The sequence below is a fragment of the Anarrhichthys ocellatus genome, unplaced genomic scaffold, assembly GCF_004355925.1.
Source record: "Anarrhichthys ocellatus isolate YVR2014 unplaced genomic scaffold, GSC_Weel_1.0 scaffold76, whole genome shotgun sequence".
NCBI lineage: Eukaryota > Metazoa > Chordata > Actinopteri > Perciformes > Anarhichadidae > Anarrhichthys > Anarrhichthys ocellatus.
This window is the reverse complement of record NW_022280106.1, coordinates 793,010-818,009: the sequence shown is the minus strand read 5'-3', so window position 1 is coordinate 818,009 and position 25,000 is coordinate 793,010. Positions and strand designations below refer to the sequence as shown.

The 25,000-nt window shown below is 42.9% G+C and overlaps 2 protein-coding genes across 9 annotated transcripts in view; one reads left to right on the top strand and one right to left on the bottom strand.

Moving 5' to 3' along the window:
* The window catches only part of map2k4b (mitogen-activated protein kinase kinase 4b), a 33,257-nt gene extending 27,458 nt beyond the window's left edge, over positions 1-5,799 (top strand). For all 3 annotated transcript variants that reach the window (XM_031873858.1, XM_031873857.1, XM_031873856.1), the window contains 6 exons: positions 26-77; positions 194-321; positions 780-857; positions 983-1,131; positions 1,412-1,457; positions 2,133-5,799. In XM_031873858.1, coding sequence (XP_031729718.1) covers positions 26-77; positions 194-321; positions 780-857; positions 983-1,131; positions 1,412-1,457; positions 2,133-2,246 — 567 coding nt within the window. In that variant the 3' untranslated portion in view covers positions 2,247-5,799. The remainder of the gene's footprint in view (positions 1-25; positions 78-193; positions 322-779; positions 858-982; positions 1,132-1,411; positions 1,458-2,132) is intronic.
* myocd (myocardin) overlaps positions 4,955-25,000 on the bottom strand; it is a 62,734-nt gene continuing 42,688 nt past the window's right edge. For 2 of the 6 annotated variants that reach the window (XM_031873849.1, XM_031873851.1), the window contains exons 2-12: positions 23,914-23,979; positions 13,782-13,966; positions 13,140-13,244; positions 12,668-12,993; positions 11,914-12,070; positions 11,306-11,824; positions 10,579-11,070; positions 9,628-9,768; positions 9,103-9,231; positions 8,007-8,064; positions 4,955-7,830 (exon numbers count right to left, since the gene is read on the bottom strand). In XM_031873849.1, coding sequence (XP_031729709.1) covers positions 7,214-7,830; positions 8,007-8,064; positions 9,103-9,231; positions 9,628-9,768; positions 10,579-11,070; positions 11,306-11,824; positions 11,914-12,070; positions 12,668-12,993; positions 13,140-13,244; positions 13,782-13,966; positions 23,914-23,979 — 2,795 coding nt within the window. In that variant the 3' untranslated portion in view covers positions 4,955-7,213. The remainder of the gene's footprint in view (positions 7,831-8,006; positions 8,065-9,102; positions 9,232-9,627; positions 9,769-10,578; positions 11,071-11,305; positions 11,825-11,913; positions 12,071-12,667; positions 12,994-13,139; positions 13,245-13,781; positions 13,967-23,913; positions 23,980-25,000) is intronic. The other 4 variants (XM_031873850.1, XM_031873853.1, XM_031873855.1 and 1 more) reach the window with 4 other exon arrangements.

Below are 25,000 nucleotides of genomic sequence, written 5' to 3'. Positions count from 1 at the left end.
ATGTGATTGATTTTGTCTTCAACAGACTGTTAAAGCACTGAACCACTTAAAAGAAAACTTGAAAATAATTCACAGAGGTAAGTTTTATTCTCAAATTGTTGTACGATTTATATGGAATTGTGAGTACAAGCCAAAATTAAATGATGGCATTTGGATGACTTCTGTGTCTATTTAATACTTCTCATCATTTTAGACATCAAACCTTCCAACATTCTAATGGACCGAATGGGTAATATCAAGCTGTGTGATTTTGGCATCAGCGGTCAGCTGGTGGACTCCATAGCCAAGACCAGAGACGCAGGCTGCAGGCCTTACATGGCGGTAAGCATCTGCAGTGATAAGAGCTGAATGTGTCGGGCAGACATTCAGATGTCAGGATACTGAGCCGTCTGTCTTTTCCTTTTAGTCACTTCAGAACTAGTGAGAATAAAAAAAGATTTAGCGAATTGATGAATCTCTTTCCTTACATCATTGTGTATTAAGGAATTACATTTCAATAATGGCCATTTAGACTGATAAACAGCTGACAAATTCAAAATAAAAAAAATGTAGATTTACAAAGTAAATGCACCCATGGCGACAGACCATACAAAACAGGTCCAATGTTATCTCATTAAACGCATTAAGGGCAGTGAGGTTCCGGTTCTGGCTTTACCAGGTTTAGGGCCCTGCTCATGTTTGAGCCTGACCTTTGACCTCTCCATGGAAGGCGAACACAGTCCTGTGGGTTGAGTGAAGCATCTCAGTATTACCAAGTGTTTTTTTTGTGTGTGTTTCAGCCTGAAAGGATAGACCCCAGTGCTTCCAGACAAGGCTATGATGTCCGGTCTGATGTGTGGAGTTTGGGTATCACCCTGGTGAGACAAATGATGTCGTCAGCTTTATCATGAAATCTAACCCATAGTTATGTCTGCGCTAGTTTGACTGGACAGAGCTGTTGCAGTGAGGACAATCCAGTCCATCACAGTCTGTTTGCTTTCAGTACGAGCTGGCCACAGGACGGTTCCCCTACCCCAAGTGGAACAGTGTTTTTGATCAGCTGACACAGGTGGTGAAAGGTGAACCTCCCCACCTCAGCAACTCAGAGGAGAGGCAGTTCTCCCCCATGTTCATCAACTTTGTTAACCTATGGTAAGCACCATTAGCACTCATACATACATACAGGCTGATCTCTGATCAGTGTGTGAAATACTCCACTTCATTCATTACTGAAAACATTTTGAAACAGCTGAGCGTGAAAGTTCTTTCTTGGCCTTAAGAATTGAAGTACGAGCTTTAGTCTGCAGCCACACAAACCAACATTTGCTGATGAAGACAATGTAAAGCCGTTTTAAAGGTCCATAATGGAGCAGAGTCTGCCACTGAACACTTGTATCCCTATGCTGATGGAGATTCTTCTCCCTCTGTCCAGCCTTACGAAGGACGAATCAAAACGGCCAAAGTACAAGGAGCTTCTGGTAAGTTCTTGGACTGTTCTTTAGTTTTTACACCCGTCTCACAAATCAGTACTTCAGATCAAGAGCATGTGTAATTAGTGGTAATGGTGCTGGTTCTGAACTGTGGATAGATTTGATAGTGAGTGTACTGTGGAGATGTTAGACAGTTTTCTGCATTTTATACCATGCAGGTTATGAGTTAAAGGAGACTATTGACACACTGTAACCATGGGATAGACAGGGGACATACTATCATTTGGGTATAGTTCACTTTAATGAAACATTCTGTATTTTTCAGCTAAATTACATTTGGCCAAGAAATCAATTCCTCAATTCCTGAACCAGACATTTGAACCTTTTAAAGCAGCACTAACTAGTTTTATGCAAACAATGGATCAAATGACAAATTAAATAATGTGACTGACTAATATTAGAGAGATTAGCTCATTGTTTTTGCTTTCCTGTTGTTTTTTATTTTATTTTTTTTAAATCAATGCAGCTTTAAAAATAAGCAAAATATTCTCCCATTTCTATCTTTTTGCTGCCTCTATAATTTGTGTTTATGTCAAATATACGTAGCGTTATGTATCCCAGGCAACTAGTTCAACACATAATTAGCCCTCAGTTCTTTTTATGAAACCAAAAAGCTCCTCTGTGTCTCACATCAGCCTGAAGCTCATTGTGTCCTTCCTCTAGAAACGTCCCTTCATTCTGATGTATGAAGAGCATTTCGTGGACGTCGCCAGTTACGTATGTCGCATCCTGGATCAGTTCCCCACCTCTCCCATCTCTCCTATGTACGTGGACTGATGGAGTCAGGCTGGGGGGGGGGGGGAGGCTTACCCACCATGCAGTGGGTGGGACACTTAGCTTTGTGATGCAATGCTTGACATCAAAGACTTACTGTATGTAGGATCACCTGTTCATTCACATGTTCCAAAGAACAAAGGAACTAATTCCACATTGCCCGGTGCAATAAGATGATAAATGTAAGCAAACCTCCACCTCCCAACAAGTCAATGTCAAACATGCACTATATACACAGTCTACCAAATAGAATGTAGAACAGGGACACTCATGAAATTAGCCACCAATTGGATTGTACAACGTGGACTGTATGTATGCATATGTGTGTTTACTTCTGAACTGTTGACCTGTACAGATGTATGCTGATCGACCTGCAGTCCAAACACACACACACACAGTTTGGTGTGGGCACCTTCTCTCATGGTAAATGAATAAGTATGCAATAGTGTTTCTCTCTGGAGAGCTCATGGATTCGGTAGTGTGGCTTTACTTCTGTCTGATTTTTCAATATGCAATCTGTGAGTGTGTCCTGACACATGATCACATCTGATGGCCACAGTTTGTACCTTTCATGCGTTATCATCACGTTTCAGTCAGAGAGCTCAGCGTCAAAGAGAAATCCCTAAACCCAGAAGATCATTCAACACAACTTCTCACAGTTCTGAAGTTTTTTGTAGAATTGCTTAAACTCTGTTCTCTGTCTCTTGCTCTCTCTCCAAGCTGTCATCCAATAAAGCAGGAATGCTGAACATTTTTTTTAACCCTCTTCTGTCCATCTGGATCAACTATATATTATTTTATATATAATCAAAATAAATAAATCATGATATCTGGTTTTTCAGAGGTGGTTTCTCTTTCACATTAACGGTTGTTTAGCTCTGTCACTCAAACATAATAAGATGCTGAAACTGGGGCTAGTTCATTGCGTCATGTCCTGATGTAGAGTTGCTTGAGGACATCCTGTCCACTGATGTTGATGTGTATGTATATGGTGCATTCTAATCTGCTGTTCCTGGCACGTTCTGCTTGACAGTTGAGGCTCGTTCAAATCAGACAGTAAGGAGGTCTGGGTGCAGAATGAAAGTGTGTCTGTATGTTTCAGTTTGACAGTGAGTCCTAATGCTCCTCAGCAGCCTGCCTTAGCACTGTACAGTTAAACTACTCATCCACACTGATCACAGATCCACCATGCTGCCATATAGAGGCAGACAGTAGTGACTACATTTTTAAAAGTCCTGGCACGTGTGTCCTGTCGAGAACAATGACACCTTTAGATGCTGCTAAATGACAAAATGTCCACTTCTGTACGCACCACACAACTGACAGGAGAGGAGGAAGATCTCTCCTCTCCTGTCTCTTTGACCCTTCAGGTCACCCTGGACTCAGCATGTCTCTGGCTTGCACTGATAATAGAATGTTTCCCACGCCAAACATATTTCACAAAGGATGCATCTCCGTAGCCCAGAATGCGTTCCCTCACCGGTTTTTCTCCACCGGGGCTGATCTACTACAGTTTACCGTACCAGGACAGATGGAGGGGAAGCCGCATCTAGAGACTATGGAGATCCCCGCAGAGAGCCACGTCTACCAGGAGAGTGGAAGTTAGAGTTGGCTACATAACCAAACTGTTTGTATGGATGGTGGCCCTTCAAAACTGGGACACTGTAGAGACTTGTAATGTAATGAATTACTTTAACGGATAAGGATGGCAATATTTATGTTTTCTTCTTTGTCGACAAATCCCATAAATGTATGATTGAATATTGCCAGACTTTTCTTTTAACCTAGCAAATACTAAAAATGTAAAGTAATTCTATGCAACATCAGCCAGGCAAGAGGTAGACCGTGACTTGATGATGGTGAGATGGATGTATTACTATTATTGTTACTCGTCAAGTTTCATGTGAAACAATACATGTTTTGATCAACATTACTATGTTTGGCTCTTTACCCACCTTATTACATTTAGCTTCACTACATTAAAGGAATTGTCTTACTTAAAGAGCAATTTTAGCGTAGTACTTTCATAAAGTTAGGAGTCTAGCGAGAGACTGATTTTAAAAAAGGGTCAAAATTGATGCAGCAAAGGCTGATGTGTCCTAATTTTTGGTCATTCATGTGGATCAAGCTTCAAAACGAATAATCCTGATGACAGGCTATTTTCTCAGACATGACAAAGTGCCTGTTTTCAGAGGCTGGCTCGTGCTAGTATGATTCTAAACTGATGAGTTTCCCGTGACATTTTAAAAGAGAATTCTACGCCATAGGCCGCTACAGATGTCAGCCATGTTGGAAGATGGCCACCATCATGGAGATGTGTTGGGGAGTCTGGGGTCATTTGTTAAAAAACAAAAACAGACTTGTTGAATACTTGAGGCTTATTCAGGCGGTAAACCATTACAGCCAACCTGGTGGAGGTGCAGTGTAGACCAGATGTGTTTCTCTCTGTAGATGAAATGGAGGATTCTGTCGGCTCTATTCTCTGCTGTTCTATCTGTAATGTGAAATGGTGCGATAACCCACAGGTCCATTTCACATGACAGATGGAGCCGTTACTGCAAACAGAGTCCAGATCTGTTGTTTATTATGGGATACATCTCCAGGAAGCTAACGTACCACTGGTGAATATGAATCTCCAGGGTACATGTTGTGTAAACTGCAATTTACTAGAATGTTCATATTAGATTATATGATATTAAGGGAAATGAATATTATATTGTATCTTTATCGAGGGTTACAAACAAACTTCCCATGGAAAATATTGAAAACCTGTATTGTGTGCTTCTTGTGAATTAGACATGAATAAAAGAGGAAATGCAGAAATGATTTTGCTGTGATAGGTTTATTGCTCTTCTTTCTGTAGTATACAGGGATGCAGGCAAATACTGTTTTTCATTTTATAATAGTAAAGCAAGTCGGTGGCCAAGCAACATGGAAGCTTCTGTCTGATGTGATTTTGTTTCCTGATTAGGGAAAATGATGAAATGAACCCCACCAGGTAAAAAAGCCCTGTAAATATTCTTATAACGGAAGACATGAAGTGAAAAATATCAGCTTTGTCATATATTCAAGATGGGCATTCATTGCCTACATGTAACCATAGAAACCCTTTAACAAGTGCAACACTTCATAAGTAACAGGAAAAAAAACAGATTTGGTCAAACAGAACACGCAGTGAGACCCACGTCTACAGGCAACAGAAATGTGTTGGAAATGTATAAGTTTGACATTTGGGATGTATATTTATTTGCTTTCTTCACAATAGTTAGACGAGACTCAACGCCTTCCTTTAAAGTTTTTACATATCGCAGGAAAGGACATTTACAGACCAAAAGTACAAACCTTTGAGATCTTGTGAGTGAAACTACTGTGTGTATAAGCTGTCTCTGCTACACGGTTATGCTGTGTTAATATGCAGTGTTCACAGTAAGGATCTGAATATTATATTGTATCTTTATCGAGGGTTACAAACAAACTTCCCATGGAAAATATTGAAAACCTGTATTGTGTGCTTCTTGTGAATTAGACATGAATAAAAGAGGAAATGCAGAAATGATTTTGCTGTGATAGGTTTATTGCTCTTCTTTCTGTTTCCATTTTCCTATTCACAAGTGCTAATAATAGACATAGGCATGTCCACTTAGTAGGATTCTTTAAAGAAAGGTGATTTAAGAAAGCATGGCTTTTGGAAGTGGTTCCTTCACTTTGTATCACATTTGTAAGATATACTAAGAAATGTTCATGGTCATAATGGCAGCACTGGAGTTTTCCCATTAAATCAAAGAGCCCCAATTTATGAGAAAGGAATGTCAGTATAAATACAGGATAAAGTATAAATATAACAACACAAAATAAATAACTGTGGCCTGGGAATAGAAAGAGTGGGATTTGTGAGGACAAAAAGCTACTTATTAAGAACACATTTTTCATTAAATTTTTTTAACATTTGTCTGAAAAACTGATGTTGGATTTGTCTATATTAATATCTCTCAACAGCTTTTAGTTAATAGCACATACTTATACATTGTAAAGGGGAAACTGGAATAAAAATTGTTTAAAAAAAAAAAGCTGCTGCAAATAAGGTACATTGTGTCTGCCGATCTAAACCGATAAGACCAAAGACATTCATTTCTTTTCTTAATGTCATTCTGTGGTTCAACATGCCAAATAGTGAAAAGAAACTTGTTTAAAAAAAAAAGGTCCTTCAAAAGGAATGCCAACCGTTTCTACACACATTGTAAGCTCAAACTGTGACAAATGTGTTTTCAGCTAGAGGTGCACAGTGAGATAATGTTGACATATTTACATCATTTGATGAACTGATTACATAATTTGTGGTTTGTGTCTTCTCCCACACCACTGACAAAATATGCAGACTTGTCTCTGTCAGTACAGATAGTTAAGATATTTACAAAATGGCCGTACCAAGCAATCCTATTCAACTTGTAATTCCTTTCTTTTTTTTCCAGTAATACAAACATAGACTCAGAAAATATACAATGATTGTCAAAATGTGTCTTCAAGTCTAGGAAGCGTAACACTGATATTGCATGACGTGTTGGTATAAAGCACTGTAATCATGTAATCCATTACCTAGGAAAGCCTTCATTTCACCCTTCACTCTCATACTTATGTGGCAGTTGTGCGCATCCTTGTCCAAAAAGGACCTAGTCTTTGGATTCTGGGTACGATGGCAACACCAGAACCTAATTTCTCTGAAGTGGAGGGAATAAGTCAATATATAATTCTGTAGTTCAACTAAGCCGCCAGTCTTTGAATGTAGGCTAATGGACTACTTAATGTCACATCCCACTGTATTACAACAAGAGGCACAGTGTGGCACTTGGACTGAAGCTGTTAAGGTAGAAGTCAATAGTTCTTTGGCATGGCTATAGCTGATATCAGCGCTCCGTACAGCTACTTGTAAGCTGGTGTCTTGTGATTGATGCTAGCATGTCGCGGCGTTGGTCTCACCAGTGCTCCAGGTGAAGGTCCATGGCAGAGTTCAAGTTAATGTCTGTGACATCCAGGAACTCTGTGTTGAAGATGCTGGGCCCACTGGGAGGAGCAATACTGAAGGCCGTGGCCAAGCTGGGCGGCGTCAGGTCCAGCCACTCCATCGTCTCCCACGGCATCTCGCTGAAAGTCATGCTGACCATCCCCTGCACCTCGGAGACGGTGGACACCTTGGTGCTGATGGGCGACAGAGGGGTGTCCATCAGATCTCTGTTGGTCAGAAGTTTGTCCTGTTGGGGATGGTGAGGCTGGCGGTGGTGGTTGTGGGGGCTGCCGTACACCTCGCCATCTCTGTTTCCTTCATCTTCCTGACCCCCGTCCTCGGCAGCCATTTTATGAAGAGCCACCTCTCCTCCCCGGCCAATTGGACTTCCCAGCAGATTCTCCAGGTGGCTCTCGGTGATGTGATTGGCCGGGTGGTTGTAAGGGAGCTGGGTGGGGGACAGGTGTTCGTAGTGTCTGTGGAACCTAGGGATGAGGAGGCCGGGACACCCTGGGGACACAGTAATGTGAGGCACAACTTTGGTTACAGAGGCCCTCTCCCTCTCTTCTCTGGCGTTAGCTGGCATCTCTTGAAGAGAAAGAGGAGAGGAGGGAGGGTCACAGCAGGCACTGGGATCCCAGACCAATGTGTGGGGCAACACTGTGATGTCAAACCAATGCTCTTTACATGTAGATTTAAAACCAGCCTGCTTATGCATGTACAGTCCTAGATATGCTACCATTTGTTGTGGAATTTAACCTTACCTCCACTCTCTATGAGCACATCTAAAAGTTCGTCCATCTGCTGACTTCTGGTCAGTTGCTGTAACAGTAATAAGAAAGTGATTATTTTTATCAGTTGAACAATATTTTAACAATTCAAAATGTAATCCAATTATTTTAAAGGATTTTACATGAAAAATATGCAAGTTTTCAAGCAGTTTACAAAGACTTACAGAATGGAGTTTTGGCAATACAAACTTTTCTTGGAGACAGACCAGTTTATTGGTTGAGATACAACTAAGGCCAAAAGAGAGACACTTTCTCTAAAAACAATATTCCATTTCCATCCATTGTATTACGGTGAAGACTTCTTCTAGACCGATATCTCAAACACCGTACAAATGAAACCAAAACCGCTTTCCAAAACTACTATACCTCGATACCACAGTACCACTTTCTGTCATTTTGGTGACCCTCAATGTTAGCATTCCTAGGTTAGCTATCAAGCTAGTGGGGCCACTGTGGCTCAGGAGTCAGAGCGGTCGTCCACCAATCATAAGGGCTGTGGTCACGACGAAATGTCCTTGGGCAAGATATGAACCCCACATTGCTCCTGATGGCTGTGCGATCAGTGTGTGTGTGTGTGTGTGTGTTAATAGCTCCTGATGAGCAGGTGGCACCTTGCATGGCAGCCTCTGTATAATTGGGTGAATGTTGACTTGTAGTGTAAAACACTTTGAGTAGTCGCTGAAACTAGAAAAGGGCTGTATACTAAATGCAAGTCCATTTACCATCTCGTAGCCTTAACGATCCAATAATAAACCTTTAACATTAAGAAACAATTTTTGATTCCTCAAGTTTCTTTTCTTTTTTTTTTATTATTGTGACCAAGTTACATCTGCCTTCATAAAACTTTTGTACGACTAAAACAGCAATCTGCTTCAGACTTGGTAAAGGGTGGAAAGTTAGCAGTGAACAAAGCGAATGGATGAATAAAAGAGGTGCAATACAGGTGATGGACTGGAGAGACAAAAAAGAAAAGACAGGAGGGAGAGTGGAATTAGAGCGACGCCGATAGGTCAAATAAAATCTCTGGCCAGCCAATATCTAGTGAATTTTAGCATGAATTTCAGTTTACCTGCTTGACTGCATCCTCATAGCGTGGGGGCTGTCTTAAGTCTGATGCATCTGAATCTGAGCTACTGAAGGCAGGGGGAGAGACCTGGCACTTTTGGCCAACATGCCGAGGAGAGGGCACTACTGACATCTATATGAGACATAGTGAAAAGTGACATTAGCCCACCAATTAGAATAGGGAAGCTTACCAAATGTGAGTGTATTGCAGACTTTAAAAATGAAAAAAGAACTATGAATCAGGCCCTCGAGATGGAATAATCTCATCACATTAAACATTGCATCTTAAGAAAATGGTTGATGTGTTCTTGTAACGGAAAAGTCACCAACATGTGAAGGAATATGTGATGAAAACTGAAAGACAAGAGTGACAATGCACCTAAAAAAAAGACAATCATAGAGACAGATCACAAACGGATAGAAAAGAGAAAAAAAAAAACGTTTACGTGAATGTGAGGTGATTCAGATGAAGTACATGACACGGACATGACAACATTGCAAATGTTCTTAATGGTGACATAATGTTTACCTTTGGTTGCATATTGTGGTTGTCAGGCTTGGCTGAGCCGCTGTGGCCACAATCAGTGGAGTTGGTAAAGACTCCCTGAAGACCTCTTTGGTCAGAGGGATAAGAGCAGTTCACCGCCTGGCCACCGTTCTTCTGCTGCATCTTGTAGTTAGACAAAAGTAACATGTTAGAAAACAAGTAAAATCATCATATACATGAACGCCACATCAGAGATACAGGTATATTTGGTACTGACATTCTTATTTTCCACAGGATGAATGATAAATACATCCCCTCTAGTGCCATCACCTGGTCAAAATCTTAATTTCCCCAATACTTTATTTATGACCAAATGCTTGAAAAAGTCAAGCATGCTAGCTAACCTTTGCTAATTAGCTCTAAGTACAGCTGAGGCTGATGGGAAGGTTATTAGTGAACTAAACTAAGATGGCAACATAACATGCCAAACAATACAAGTGGTATTGGGCATCTTTTTCCCAGGACAAATGGATGAATTTGTCCCGTTACGTATATTCCAGAAGAATCAGTGGAGATAATATTTTTTTATTGTAACCATCATTTGTTTTGGCCTAATTATACTTATGAAACAGAAGACAGAGAGGTGCCTTCCTAGCACCTAAAGTCATGACTGTGTGTGTCGTTAATACGGTTGTTAATAGGCTAAGTCACGACTATGCAGATGTTTGTGATATATACACATGTATATAAAATGGGTTTAGATTGAGAGTCAGCACTAGCTGCTGTACCTAAATACAGCCGCACAGAGTCAGCATGGCTGTAGAAACTCCTTTACGCAAATCAAAAAATAATAACCAAGTAACAATCAGTCAGATTACCAACATTTGTATTTCTAACCTTGGTATTATTTCACCTGGTATTATTCTAGATAACTTGACTGACTTCTCCACAGAACATATAAGAATCAAATGTCTGTCCATGAACACATCATACCTGTATGTTGCGTGCTCTGTTATTGGCCTGGGGGTGGGGGTGACCGCAGCCGTCTCTTCCCAGCGGAGGTGACAGCAAGTAGGGTTTGTTGGGAGATGAAGGCTGGGAGCTACTGGAAGGCTTTCCGATGGGGGAGTCTTGTGGCGAGCACTGTGGACTGAGGAAAGCAGACATTGTGGAGGGGCTGCCAGAGGAAGTGTCCATACATTGTGGCCCTCCGGGGCCCCCTATATTGGAGAGGGGGTTGTTGCAGCGTCCCATATCCTCCATGCAGCTGCCAGCAGAGCTCTTCAGCTGTTTGGGAGAGGACAGAGGGCAGCTGGAGGACAAGGACATGGGCTCCTGCTTGATAGTCACCCCAAAGAAGTGCTGGCCCATCATGGCTGGAGTCTGCTGGTGGTGCATGGAGGGGTGAGACGGAGGGGGGACGGTGTCCTGTGTTGCTCCATAGCAGCGTTTCCTCTTGTGGAGCTGCATCCTCAGCTCCTCAACCTAGCAAGCGGGGGGACAAATGTAAATGTGTTGGTCAATACTGAAATACATGTGTTGTGAAATGTCCCTGTAAAGACGCTGTATAGCGTAACACATTATTTAATTGAAAATAAAGCTTTGAAAAAAACATCTGTTGTTGCCCCCGCTGATTCTTTTACATATGTCCTTCATATTATTTCAGATTTAATGTTGACTTGAACCTCTACTGTAGACTGATACACAACTAGATACTCACCTGTCTCTGCTCCTGGTGCAACTTCCACGTCAGCTCCTCAATCACCTTCTGCTTTTCCACCAGCATCTTATCTTTTTCAGCTTCCTCGCCATCCACACCTCCCCCCTCCCCCGCCCTCGGGCCTCCCCCGCACAGGCCGTCCTCCATGCCGAGCTGGGCCGGAGATGGCTGCAGGGCGAACTGCGTCGGCGAGGACATGGGCACGTCGCTGAAGCTGTCGGGGAGGGAGCCACTGAGGGACAGCTCGGAGGAGGCAGGAGAGATAGGAGGGGTGGAGGAGGTGCTGGGGTAAGGGTAGTAGCCTCCCTGGGACAGGGCGCTGGAGGATGACGGAGACTGGTAGGAGGACAGGGATCCTGTGGGTGTGACAGGGAAGGTCACTGTGGTGATGTCAGAGGAGCCAGAGGGCGAGGAGCCGGCGTTTGAGTCCTTGAAGGGTCGGAGGCGCTCGATGAGGGCCGTCTTGGTGCCGGAGACGGGCATGCCACGAATACGCAGGTGCTGCCTGAGCTCTGATACCTGACACAGCAAACACAGGCATGTTAACATCTCTTCTAGTGTTTCTCGTGCCAATTTTTCTTATGTTAATTTGACTCTGTGTCACCTACTTTTAGGTCATCCAGATTAGCCGGTAGGGGCCCAGGTTGGACCGGTGAGATGTTGCTTTGGTTGGCGTATGTGTTCTTGACTGGGGAGGAGGAGTTACTGTTGGCTTGGCTGGATGGACCGTTGGGGCTACAGGCTGACAGCTGCTCACCGGCTCCTCTTTAGTGGCAGAATTGAAGTGGGTTAGTCACATCGTAGAGTAAAGGAAGGAACAGTAAAAACTTGGGACCACTTTCTAATCAGACAATCAAAGATGGATCTTATATTATAAGGAATGGTATTAATAATACGTCTTCTACTAATGCTTTATAGACCAGCTAGTCTTGCACGTCAAGTGACTAAGTTACGGCTCTCATAAGAAAGTGAAAAACTCATGACCCTTTATTAATGACTTACTAATAATGGAAGCTTTCTTACTTTCTAAGCCAATAAGTATACAGATATACATATTAGTAAGGCATTAATAAAGGGTAATGGGTAGAACTTTCTATTACACTAAAATATCAAAAATAATTTAGTGCAATAGTTCATTTTATTAACTATTAATGAGGCCATTTGTTCCAATCTTTATAACAAAAATGGTAAAAGGGATCAAAGTGTGCATTTTATGTGTGGAAATTCATGTTTGACCTTAGTAACAGTAGTTTCACACAACAAACTCTGTCCCATGATGAAGACTGTAAAATCATGTGGTTGAAAGCTCCAGGAAATGCTCGTAAGGAGACCTTGAGTAAAAGATGATTTAATGTGACTCACTTCTGGGTTTGGGTTGCTGGGTGAGGCTGGTAGCTGAAAGAGGGCTGCCGCTGCTGAGCCTGGGCCTGGGCCTGTGTCTTTGGAGTGTGAGTGTGTGAGTGCTGCTGCGACTGTGGGTGTGTGTGAGCGTGTTTCTGCTGGCTGAGGATCTGCAGCTGCAGGAAGAGCTGCTGTTGCTGGAGGAGTCGGGCGTAGGCCGAGTCCATGGGCGGAGGGGACTTCTCGGCCTTCTGGTCCGGAGGAATGTACTGGTGGTACTTGAGCTTCTTCACCTTCGGCTTCACATCTTTGGGCTTCTTCTGTCGGTTCTTGTCTGAAGTCTTGGACTGTTCGGAGGAAGGAGGGTGAGATAGAATGAGCACGAGCTGATGGTCTTAATTAGGCATTTAAAATGAAAAGTGTAAAGTCAATGAGTGTCACCAACTCAAAAAGCAAAGGGACGATGAAAGTAAATTCATTAAATGATGCTGACCTTGACAATAGCAGGAACAGGTATTGGGGGAGAAGCCTGGCTGTTGTTGGCATCAGACAGCCCTTCATCCTGGCCTTGATCAGGTGGGTCTCTGGTTGCACCTCCCTGTTCACAAACCAAACAACACACTGTATATTGTCTTCTCTGTGTCCACTCAGAGCCACTCTAACCGACTCTAACAGAAATGCACATTTGTAAATGGAATATCTTTGAGTGCTGAAGCTCTGGGTGAACATAACAGGACATTTGAAGATGCCACCTGTGGATCTTTCACAATTGTTTGCATTTTACAGGTAGAACAGTAACCAGCTCATTGAAGTGTCACACTAAAGAGTCTACAGCCATGTTAGCAGCTCTGTGAGGCTCTACTTAGTCACAGCGATGCTTTGAGCTAAAAGCTCTAAGGATGATGGGAATGTCTAAATGCTTCATTTGGTCAACAGATTAATTCATCAAGCTGCTATATGACTCCAGCTGTTGATTCAGAGATGACATCTGAGTCTGAGGATGGAGGTGTAGTTCACTCTGTCACCACAAGAGGGCAAAAGAAGCACCGCAGTGGAAACAACTGCTGAAGGTGCAACAATGTCTGACAGAGCAGAGATGACCTCCACGCTGTCAGGAGAGAGAGGTGTCTTTTACCTGTCGTGGGCTGGTTAGGACAGGTGAGGAGGAGGAGGAGGGCGTACTGCCGACAACCTCCGATGAAGGGCAGGCCGAGCCCTGCGACTCATCACTGTGGTGCTGCTCCGGAGACAGACTCTCACTGCTGCTGTCTTCCTCGAACGCATAAGAGTCCTCCTGCTTCTGGAACTTACCATGGTTTACTGTAAGAGGAGCAGAGGGAGATGGGTGGGTCAGTATGCTTTACCTCCAGATTACTGAGAAATGAAAGAGGGATTTTTTTTTATAGTACGTTTTTGTTAAACTGGGGTTTTATTTTAGTTGTCAAACCATAATTTCTATTCATTGTGATAACTTTATGCTCACTAAATTTACTGCTGAGACCCGTGAACAGAGCAAAGAACACATGAAAAAAGAAACACGACTAGTCGGATGATCAGGCAGGTTTATTCAGATTATCTGGTAAAACTGAGAGTAAGCACATCCTAAATGTCACCAATAATCCTGGGTCAAAGTTCAACTAGAAAGCCAGTAAACTGTGATGGCTGCTTACCACTGTCAGTTTGGGAAATTATTTTACCATCTGTCTTTGTTTTCTCTGCCAAATAAAGGTGTCTAAACTGTTAAAAGCCTGACAGCTGATCCCTTTTCTTTTTAGTGACTAGTGCAGGGCATGTTCAGGGCGTGGCCGTTAGGGGCACACCGTTCTGAGTGGGGCAAATCCTCGGCCCCTGGAATTGCTGCTTGCAGCATTGTCTCCGGGCCTAATGATACTATAGTTTTACTGTACTAAAAAATAAAATGTGTAGTACAAGAAGCAAACTCTTTTCAGCAATGACTCAGTACGTAGGTTGAGTGTGTAATGTTAGTGTCCAGTCGAGAGAGAGCGTGTGTGTAATGATGAGTCGAAAGTTAGCAGTAACGTTATTGCTGTGAATGAGCAGTGCAGTGTGTGTGGACACAGCGTAGTGTGTGGGTGTGTGTGTGAACACAGTGCAGTGTGTGTGTGGACACAGTGTAGTGTGTGTGTGTGTGTGTGTGTGTGTGTGTGTGTGTGAACACAGTGCAGTGTGTGTGCGTGGACACAGTGTAGTGTGTGTGTGTGTGGACACAGTGTAGTGTGTGTGTGTGAACACTGTGTAGTGTGTGTGTGTGTGTGTGTGTGAACACTGTGTAGTGTGTGTGTGAACACTGTGTAGTGTGTGTGTGTGTGTGTGTGTGTGTGAACACTGTGTAGTGTGTGTGTGAACACTGTGTAGTGTGTGTGTGAACACTGTGCAGTGTGTGTGTGTGTGTGCGTGGACACAGTGTAGTGTGTGTGTGTGTGTGAACACTGTGCAGTGTGTGTGTGTGTGTGAACACAGTGCAGTGTGTGTGCGTGTGAACACTGTGCAGTGTGTGTGTGTGTGTGTGTGAACACAGTGCAGTGTGTGTGTGTGAACACTGTGTAGCATGCAGCAGATGATCAGATGATAAAAAACTTATTACAACCATAAGAGACTTGAGACATGACTAGGACTTGCCAAAATGACTTGAGCATCTCTGTTATTGAGCTTCAGGCTCTCATGAAAGCTCTGTTCATGCTGAGTCAACTTATATACAGTAAAATAACGAGCAGATACACAGAGGTCATCTCAGAGGTATAAAGGGTCAACATTATTGGTTGATGAGAAACTAATACTATCTTCAGTTTGTGCCATTTGGAAGCTCTGGCCTGGCTGCCTGTAACATCTGCACACTCAGCATTGACAATTGGAGAGGACAAATGTCTTCTAACTCCAGACTCTCTCTTCCTGATTGTTTGTATGGACCTGCTTATGCAGCACAATGTATGTGACCAGTGGTACTCACACACCGCCTGTCTGTCACTGACACCTCGTACGACACTCAGCCCGGAGGTGTTACGCTGTGTGGGTGAGACACGGACACTTTACATCCACCACGCTCCTGATTGTGAACACAGCTTTAATTGGATGAGCTAAGAGTGGCTATCTAACAGAGCTGAAGGGACAGAGCCAGGGGAGGGAGGTGGTAAGGGTTGGTGTGTGTGTGTGTGCGTGCGTGCGTGCGTGCGTGCGTGCGCGTGCGTGTGCGCGTGTGTGTCTGCACAGAGGTATAAGATTCTCTTTTTGTATCCAAACATGTGACAGGCAGGAACAGAACCTGGTTTCAATCACAGCACCAGGATCAATCTGTGCAACTCAGTGACCTCGCAACACACACTCTCACAAAGCTTTACACACAGCTTAGCGCACAGCATTGTGCTAAATGCCATTTCCTCCCACCTGTTCATGTTTAACTCATTCACTCCCCAACATGCATTCTCAATGGGTCATATGTGAAGTTGTTGGTGTTGGTGCCTGTATTCCCTGCTACTTGCTATTTCCATGAGTCTTTAAGTCAATTTGATGTCAGCGGGAGATTGAGATGGCAGAATTGCAGGAAATCTGCGAGCCGTGTGCACTTCCGCTTGTCAAGTGGCTGGTTTAGAAGTTACAGCGGGTCACATAGTTTCCAAAATGACAGGGGTTGAAACAATCTCTGGGAGTGTTGTGTAAAGGGATATAGAGCTTTAAGGTGAGGGGTTAATGCTACAGGCGAGGGGAACACAACAGCCTGGTCCTGTCACAGAGCTTTGTAGGTGGCAGACTGGAGCCATGGAGGCCAGCTAAAGCAGAGACAAAAGGAGGGAGGACAGGAGATAGGTACAAACATACACACAGGTACGCCCACACAAGGATGCACTCAAACTTAAACACTCACCGCCACTTCGAAAGAAAAAGGGTGGACCCAAATACAGCTGCTGTTCATCTTAATAAACGGCGCTCCCTTCCTCCTGCAGAGGTAGTGTAAACCAGCTGACTGCAGCCCGCCGTTTTACGCAACATGTTTACTGGAAGCTCAAGGGGGCAAACATAAAAACACCAGAGTTTAAAAAACATTGGTCACACTGCCAAGAATTATATAGAGAGAGTGAGTAAGACAAACAGTGCGAGTTCTGAGTGGCGCAGTGGGACGGCTCAGGCCCGATGCTTCGCACAGCGCCAAATCAATGGAGCGTCTTGTTGCTTGTAGTGTACTTTCTTAAATCAAACACTGGAGGAGGTGGAGGGCTCAGGAGGGCTCCCCATACACTTAAGTCCACAATGTACATTTTTAAATTTGACATTGCATCTCTTTTTAAAGTTTTCAGCGCCACAACAAGGAGATCCACACTGGATCAAGATGGATCAAGAGATTTTCAGAAATATGCACCATGTTCTAAAAATGGAAATAAAATGATCTGTGCAAGAAATACAAATAAATAGTTTTTCCTGCTATGAAACTTGGATCACATTGAGGAAAAACTGGAAATAGGCAGTGAAAGAGTCCGCTTAAATATAAAGGTGGAAAGAATGACCTTTCTTCTACATTTTTCTGTTCCACTTCCTAAAAAGTCACCCATTACTAAGAAAAAATTAAAAATGAATCAATAGTTATTACATAACATACTAATGCTTTATAGATCAGTTATAAGCCATTAATAACAACACATTTGGTGTTGTTGTGAAAGAAACATGACTGGCTGTTTTTTATTCTTTCTATTTGGTTATACAAAATGGTTGGGGCGACTGTGACTGTAGAGCAGGGTCGTCCTTCAATCAGAGGATCGGGGTTTTGATCTCTGGCTCCGCTAGTCCATGTCGATGTGTCCTTGGGCAAGACACTTAACCCCAAATAGCTCCCGCAGGTCTATGAATGTGTGTCAATGTTAGTTAGAGTCCTGATGGGCAGGTAGCCCCTGTCATCACTGTATGAATGGATGTGAATGATGACATCTAGTGTTGAAGTGCTTTGAGTGGTCGGAAGACTAGAAAAGCTCTATACAAGTACAGTCCATTTACCATTTATAATACAGTTGTAAATGTTGGTAACCAATTAATATATGATCATGGGGTTAATAGGTCATTGATTGATAAAATGTTTCAATCTATCATGTCTGCAATTGTTAGTGTTATTCGCTGTTAATAAATAGATTTAGCTCCAAGTGGTCCAGCATGTCCATCCACTCAAAGCACAACTTGCAACACAACAGTTGTTCTTACCAAATGGAACTATTAACATCATAGTTATAAACCCTTTATGAAGTGTGACCATTGTTTCTTATTCAACCAAGCAAAATCACCTGAAAGTGACAGCTGAAGTTTGAGCTTGGGACTTGATTTGGCTAAAAAGTTTCCTAACATCCACAGTTTGTAAGGATTTTCTTTTTGGTTTTGGGGGCTCTGTGCTAACAAATCGGATGCATCTTCAGTCATGTACAGGCAAACGCAATGTCCAATTCATGCTGCTGTGGATGAACATAATCATGAAATATCTACAATAGACATTCTGCTTTTAGTTGGTGCTTGTTTGACAAGATGCTGTGACTGTGTTGAGGTTCAGCAGTACATGCTTGTTTGAGTAGATCACAGTCACCACCAGCTTAGTAAATCACCTGAACAGTGGTTTGTTAATAACGCACACAAACACAGACTCCTTTTCATGGATGCTGCTACCAGACACACAGATGCAGGTTGAGATGCAGCGTTAGAGGCGTGTTCAACTACAGCAGCAGCTCGCTGCTGATACCTGTCATTGTGACGGCAGAGTCTAGAGTCTAATGATATTCTTTTGGACCAGCTCCAGGGGTCCCGGCCTGAGAGCCAGCTTGTCAGCCTCATCTGGGCCTCCAGAGAGGAGCCGTCTGAGACTGGGTCTGCACAACACACAGCAGGACACAGCAGGGAAACACTGCTAATATCCAGCTGATCAGTTGATCAAGATCTGTACTTACTGTAAGTACGGTTTACTCTGAGTTCTCCAGCTTTATTCATTTACCTCTATACATTTCAATTGAACTCCACAACGTTGATCTGAAAGACTGCAGTTACTAGTTATTAAAAAAAAACATATTTTGACCAAGTTAATCTGCAAAAAAACGTACGAGTAGTTCAAATAGTCTCTACTGGTCTATACAACAATTACTGTTCATGCTGCTTACACATTGATGCATCAGTGATAATAAATAAACTATGCATATGGCCTCCCTCAGCCTTCAACAATCAATATTTCTGTATTGGATCCCTTCCAATATCTGCTCGGCTTCTCCAGACAGACAGTACTAGGAAAATAAATGGAGTGGCTGTAATTAAAGGGCTGCAGCGGGTGAGATTTTCAACCTTCCACAATCTCGCCCTGTTAAATCCAGAATAAATAATCAGGGCCGGAGCTAACCTGGCTTGGTCTCCAATCTATCCACAGCCCTAACAGGACTGATTACCCAGCAGTGAGGAGCACACCTGATCACTCAAGCACCGGCTCTTATTTGGTCAAATATAATTCTAGTGGCATATTTCTGAGTGATGACATGGTGCCAAAGTAAAAGTAATGATATTGAGCTTTGTGCTGCGCAACTCACATCGATTTTTACCCACTGATGAAAAATGGATTTGAAATGTTATGCTTCATAAGAATTAAAGAAAGTGGAAATGAAGACGTGAGTTTGGTGAGGTATGTAATTGGAGGAGGATGAATGAACGGATAAAACACAGAAGGAAGAAGGACTTTTTGTGTAGGAGATAAAAATGAAAGAAAAGAAAGGAAAAAAAGACTTATGAAGAAAGTCAGGAAAGAGAAAAAGAAAAGAAGAATGGGTTGAAAGATGAACTGAGGGAGGACAGGTTGAACTAAAATGGTGGGATGAAGGAAGAAAAGAAAGAACGAATGAAATCTAATGTTGAAGGTAAAGAAAGAATGAAGAAAAGAAGTAAAACATTAAAGTTGAAATAAAAATAAAACAAGGAAGGAGAAGAAAGGGGAGTAAAGAAATGAAAGAATTTCTTTGGTAGAATTTCAAGTAGGAAGCAGGTAGAAGGGCAGTATATAAAGTAAAAAAAATATTGTTGGAAAAAGGAAAGAAGAGAGGAAAAGAAGGGAAGAAAATGTGAATGGTAGGAAGGAAGGAGGGATAAAGGTATGCAACACGGCAGTGAAGGGCTGAATGCCACTCAGATGATGATCCTGAATGCCAGCCGGGATCCAGTGGGGAAAGCGCAGCTGCCAGTCTGTGGCAGCTGGACCGCCATCGCCTTCTACCAGCAGGATGACGTCATCATCTTTTTATAAGTCAGCTGCCCACCGAGTCAGCCCCGCTGTCTCACACTCTCCTGCCTGACTTGTCACTGCCTGGCCTGATTTAAGACCTGATTTGACATCACAGGGACACACAGAGCTTTAAGTGTGTTTAAACTGTGTAACCAAACTGCCCAAAAACGCGTCCGACCGTGGCTGCACAGGCCCACTGGGGCATAAAGTAACATGATCCGGTGAGTCTGAAGCTGGCTTACCTACTTTTAAACATTCTGCAGCAGTATTAAAACATACGACGCACTCTAAACCTATTGCAAAACATATACCTGCTGACCGTATCTGTCAAATGTAAACACTACACTAAGAGGTAAGACGTATGGTGCATTAGGCAGGAATAATTCCCTTTGTGTTTCCATCTACTGAGGATTAAAGCACCGCTGCTGGGGGAATATAAATGTGTGTTTTTTTATGCAGGAAAAAGCACAGTAAACCTACAGCTACAGCCCTATTATCTTTATGAGGAAATATTAGATTGTATGTGTGTGTGCGTGTATTCAGACCCGTGGCCCTGCAGGCAGACAGTGTGCTCCTATGCAGGCCACACGCCAGTCAGGCCTGAGAGGCTGGGGCGGATTCTCCAACAGCCTAATAAACACCAGATGTTCCCTGGGTAATATATACACAGACCCTGTGCCGTGTCCATCTCCCCAGCAGGAATAACACAGCCAGCATCTGAAGGATCTACAGCAGCAGAAGAGGAGGATGCTGTGCCGCCATGAAAAATCTAATTTTTTGAAATGAAGAGCTGGAAGAACAAATAGCGCAGCTGCTTGAGTAATAAGACATCTAGTGCATTTGTGTGAGAAAGGGTGTACCAACATAATACAAGTCTTTGCAACCCTCTTCCATGTGCGCCATCTCCTGCAATCAAGACGTAAACGGCCAATTGAAATTTCTTTTTTTAACAAGCGCTTGCAGCCCGGCTGGCCAATTGCGTTCCTCCTTGCTTCCTTATCTGTGACAGACTCCTAGAAACTGATAGGGCCTCGCCGGGCCCCTGGATTCCATTCCCCCGCACACTTACCAGCAGTTTATCTGGAGGCTGGAGCCTCTGTGAAATGGCAAACAGTGCCAGAGATATCATTCAACAAATCCCTGGTCTGCATTTCAAGTCCCCCAGTCCCCTGTTGGCATCGCTCACTGCTCCCATATTTGACGAGACGACGCAGTGCTGCTTTAAAGTATAAGGAATTGATAAGATCTGAGTTTATACGTGTCTATCTGCCATGAGCTGTCTCATGCATCAACAAACTTTAGGTTTCTTATGAGTATTTGAAATGTAATCTTGTAAATGCCAGTAAAAATATGTGTATGACATTTGTGGCCTGTGGTGTGTTGGCCACATTACAGTGCTACCACGACCTAAAGAACATGAGAGGCCATTAATTATAATAAGGATATAAGAGTATGCTCAGTACACTCAGGTCTACTTGTTCTCATCACTGTGACATTAAAAGTACAAAGCATCTGTCTTATAAGAGGCAGCTCATGCTCCATGTTGTTGTGATTGGGCGTGCCTCTTTGCAGGCACTGTGCTGTAAACAGGTGCCGTCTATGTAAATCTGTTTCTTCTGAGGCCGAGAACCTCTTCCAGCACAAGAGCATTCCTCGGCGGTCACTCACCAACCTGTCTGCATACGCGCTGGCTGCCTGTCTGTCTGCCTGTCTCTCTGTCTGTCTGTCTGTTGGGTGCATGTATCCACCTGCTTCCCCTGCGTCCGCCTTTGTATCTGTCACTACCCGTGGATTTATCCGTCTCTGGAGTCTGGATCTGCTTCTCTTTGGAGCATCTGTCATCTGAACTGTTTTCTTTTCTTCCTACCTGAGTCTCAGTGTCTGTCTTCAATGCTTTAATCTGCAGTGTAAGTCTTTTGTTCAAACAATATTCACTACAACCACTTTTATTCCCAAAATAACTACAGCAGTTTATTTCACTGATGTGTTCCCTCTTTTTGGTTGAATTCCATCAGTGGAATAATCTGCTGATTCCTGAGCTACACTTTTCATCTGTCTCTCCGTCCTTTGTTCGCTCTTTTTTCTTGTTCTTTTACAAGCGGCTGGCATGTGATTTCATTTCATTCATTTTAAAACTGCAATAGATAATCACAAATCAGTCATATCTTTTTCTTTTTACATGTCATGATATATGTCAGACTCAATGATCTGATTCATGTGAAATGATGCTTCTGTGTTCCAAGGTTCCAATCTAAGATTACGGATTGAGCCAAGGAGACCTGCAATTACGGGGCAAATATGAAAAGGCAATAACCACTCATATTTCCCACAATGAGCTGGATTTCACATCCATGTTGCTCTCCTCTGACTTTTTTTACTGGACTACATTACTTTAAGAAATCTGTTCTATATTTGGTTATTTCATAGCTGAATATGTGTATTTAAAGCTGAATTAATTATTATTTTTATATAAACAATTGAACAAATGACAAAAGACTTCCCCTCAGCTCTACAGAGATCTTCTGTTTTGGTTCACTCTCACCGCTCTCATCTGTGGTATTTCCCGACACAAGAGGCAGCTCTTTTCAGAGAAAAACATGATTTACTAAGAGCACACTATCTGCCCAGCATCAAACGGACAATGTTATCAACTAGCTGGTAAACACAGAGGAGCATTTAGAAGCTAAGGACTCAGGAGTTTGTGGAGAACAAAACAGAGCAAGAAGGAGACACCATGTTGGATTTGCATTAGGAAGAAGAACAACGCCATCTGAATGCTAATGTTGCTCTGGGTCTGCTGGAAGGTTTGCAAACATGTTAGCCGTGTCAACTTTATAAAGTGATAATATGTCAGTGTTGTGTTGACAGTTTGTTCTGCTGCCCCCAAGTGGCCAGAAATATCATTCTCAAACCCAATCACCATGAACAAATGTATGTACAGATATGTTGAATGTGGACGTTTTCTCATTTAGGCATATCAATCAACGTAGTACAACGAGCAACTGTTTATTAAGCTCTGTGCACTAGACTGCAGTTCACTGTGTAACGCTTCATGATGACTGTTTAAAGCTTCCTCTGTTTAGGAACAGTACAGTCCTGCTATGTGTTGAGGGACTGCCCACCAGCTGCTAACAGCTAACTAGCTCTCCTCTTAAAATAAGAAAACATACTCCTTTGTACACAGTGTAAGATTCAGTTTGTCATTTGCTAAGCAATCGTTATTCATACATAGCCTGTATACAATTATCTTACCTTGGCCTGCAAATCAAGACAATAACAATTCCTAAACTCTCGCAGAAACAAGATTCCAAACTGAAGCAGTTGTTTATGACTTGCGTAGAGAGTAGTGAGGAGTCAATGACGAATTTCAGTCATAAATGAGCACGAAAATATTAGGCTAATGGGTCCAGTAGTATACGAGAGTAGCTGATAGACAGATGCACACACATGCACGCAGACACATGACCAAACACATAATCTCCTCGGGCTAAGCCTGGCGGAGTTAATAAAGGTCATGATAACGCCATTTTCCTTAACATGTGATACAACGTGGTGTCAGATCAGCCAAAAAGAAAACATTTTCTAACTTCCCCCCAGCATCTGGTATCTAACCATGAAGATGGTTTTGGTTTTATTTGTCAGGGTTGTTGGTCGTGGCAGCAACATCTCGTCTCAGAAACTATGTCCCTATTACTCTGGATAATCCACAAAAGAAGTTGTGTACTGTTTCTGTTACAGTTATGTCTTTCTGTTCACAGCATGTTGTGTGAATTACCCAGAGTAACAGGGACATTGTTTCTGAAAACATAGCTTAATGTTTTATTACTAATTGGTCCAACGGATGATGTGTCCTCTTGCTTGTTCATTGTGTCTCACCTTTCCCCTCTGTCTGTCTTAATCATACTGCATCTAAAAAGCATGTAAGTGGAAATGTGTGTGTGTGTGTGTGTGTACGTGTGTGTGTGTGTGTGTACGTGTATGTGCCTGCATGTGCGGCAGCTCAGTGTTGGAAGGCGTTACTCACGAGGCATGATGCCTTGGTCTGCCAGCTGCTCTCGTGTCCTCCTCTGCTGAAGTCTTAACTGTAGGACTGAAGTTGGAGGAAGGAGGATGAGGGGAGGAGTACAAAGAAGGGGCAAAGATGAGAAAGAGATGTTGAAAGACAGGTAAGGGAGAGACAAAAAGCAGGAAGAGACTGAGAATTCAACCCATGTTACATGCTGTTTCATAATTCTAACTTGCAGTTTGATTAAGATTACTTTCACTCATGGACGTGCAGACAGTGCTGTCATCCCAAGTCTTGGTTAGGACCCTTGGCGTCACGCACTGAGCTCAAACGAAAACACTTGCTTAGGTTTGGGGAACAAAAGCACGTTTGGCTTGTGCAAGTGTAATTTAATGTTGTGAACACAAAGACAAAAAACTGGTTTCACACGTAACAGGAGCAGCTGTCTCCTGGGTGAAAGTCCTGTCCACCTCCCCTCCCACCCAACCTGTATAGATTGTTTACGGTTCATACTGCGTCATCACACTCCCGGAGCATTTGCTCTGAGCGTCTAATAATAACACCGATGGGTTTACTTTGTATAGCTACTTAGAAGCCCAGTGGGTTGCATACAGATACTAAAGGGTACCTTGTGCGTCGGCATCAGACGGGCCATAACAAATCATCACTATCTGACATCCTAGGTTCCATCGTGGCCAACGGGGTTAGGGGTTTAGGAGGTTCATAGAGAAAGCAGGCCCACTAATAACATGCTGGGTAATACCTGACTGCCTTAAAAAGATACAGAGAGCTACTCTGGAATATACAGTTGTGTGAAAAAGTGTTTGCCCCCTTCCTGATTTCTTTTTTTTTTGCATGTTTGTCACACTTAAATGTTTCAGATCATCAAACAAATTTAAATATTAGAGTAAGATAACACAAGTAAACACCCTTGGGCCACCCTTAGCAGCAACAACTGCAATCAAGCGTTTGCGATAACTGGCAATGAGTCTTTTACAGCGCTGTAGAGGAATTTTGGCCCACTCATCTTTGCAGAATTGTTGTAATTCAGCCACATTGGAGGGTTTTCGAGCATGAACCGCCTTTTTAAGGTCATGCCACAGCA